General features: G+C 65.9%; 1 protein-coding gene across 1 annotated transcript in view; it reads right to left on the bottom strand.

The window, feature by feature from the left end:
• Positions 1–89: 89 nt before the first annotated feature.
• LOC103772473 (perilipin-3-like) overlaps positions 90–583 on the bottom strand; it is a gene marked incomplete at both ends in the record, with an annotated part of 1,455 nt that continues 961 nt past the window's right edge. Inside the window, one exon of the mRNA XM_008939809.1 lies at positions 90–515. Coding sequence (XP_008938057.1) covers positions 90–515 — 426 coding nt within the window. The remainder of the gene's footprint in view (positions 516–583) is intronic.

Below are 583 nucleotides of genomic sequence, written 5' to 3'. Positions count from 1 at the left end.
CCTCACCACCCCTACCCCTCCAAACATCAGCTCACACAGCCTCCCCCCACCCCTGAGACACCTCGGGGGGGTTGTGGTCAGCTCCTTACCCAGCTCCTCATCCGTCATGGGCAGGTAATGATCCACCAGCTCCTCTGACTTCTCCAGCACGGAGCCCACCCCGCTCACCAACATCTGGCCCACGGTGGAGCCCATGACGGTGCTGACCCCGCTGCTGACCGCCGACCTGGTGAGCTCCAAACCACCCTGCACGGCCCCTCTGGTGATGTCCACCCCCGTCACCCCGCTGGTCACCGCGTCCCTGGCGCCGGCCACCGTGCTGCTCAGGACGTCCCTGGCGCCCGTCACCGTGGAGGTCACCAGCTGCTTGGTGTCTGAGAGGAGCTGGAACACAAACCTCTGGATTAGGGGGACTCCCGTCACCCCGCTGGTCACCGCGTCCCTGGCGCCGGCCACCGTGCTGCTCAGGACGTCCCTGGCGCCCGTCACCGTGGAGGTCACCAGCTGCTTGGTGTCTGAGAGGAGCTGGAACACAAACCTCTGGATTAGGGGGACTTCGAGAGGGTTTGACAACCCCCCCACC

The sequence above is a fragment of the Merops nubicus genome, unplaced genomic scaffold, assembly GCF_000691845.1.
Source record: "Merops nubicus isolate BGI_N331 unplaced genomic scaffold, ASM69184v1 scaffold41014, whole genome shotgun sequence".
In the NCBI taxonomy this organism is placed as follows: Eukaryota; Metazoa; Chordata; class Aves; order Coraciiformes; family Meropidae; genus Merops; species Merops nubicus.
The sequence above is the reverse complement of the archived record's forward strand: the minus strand, read 5'-3'. Positions and strand labels throughout refer to the sequence as shown.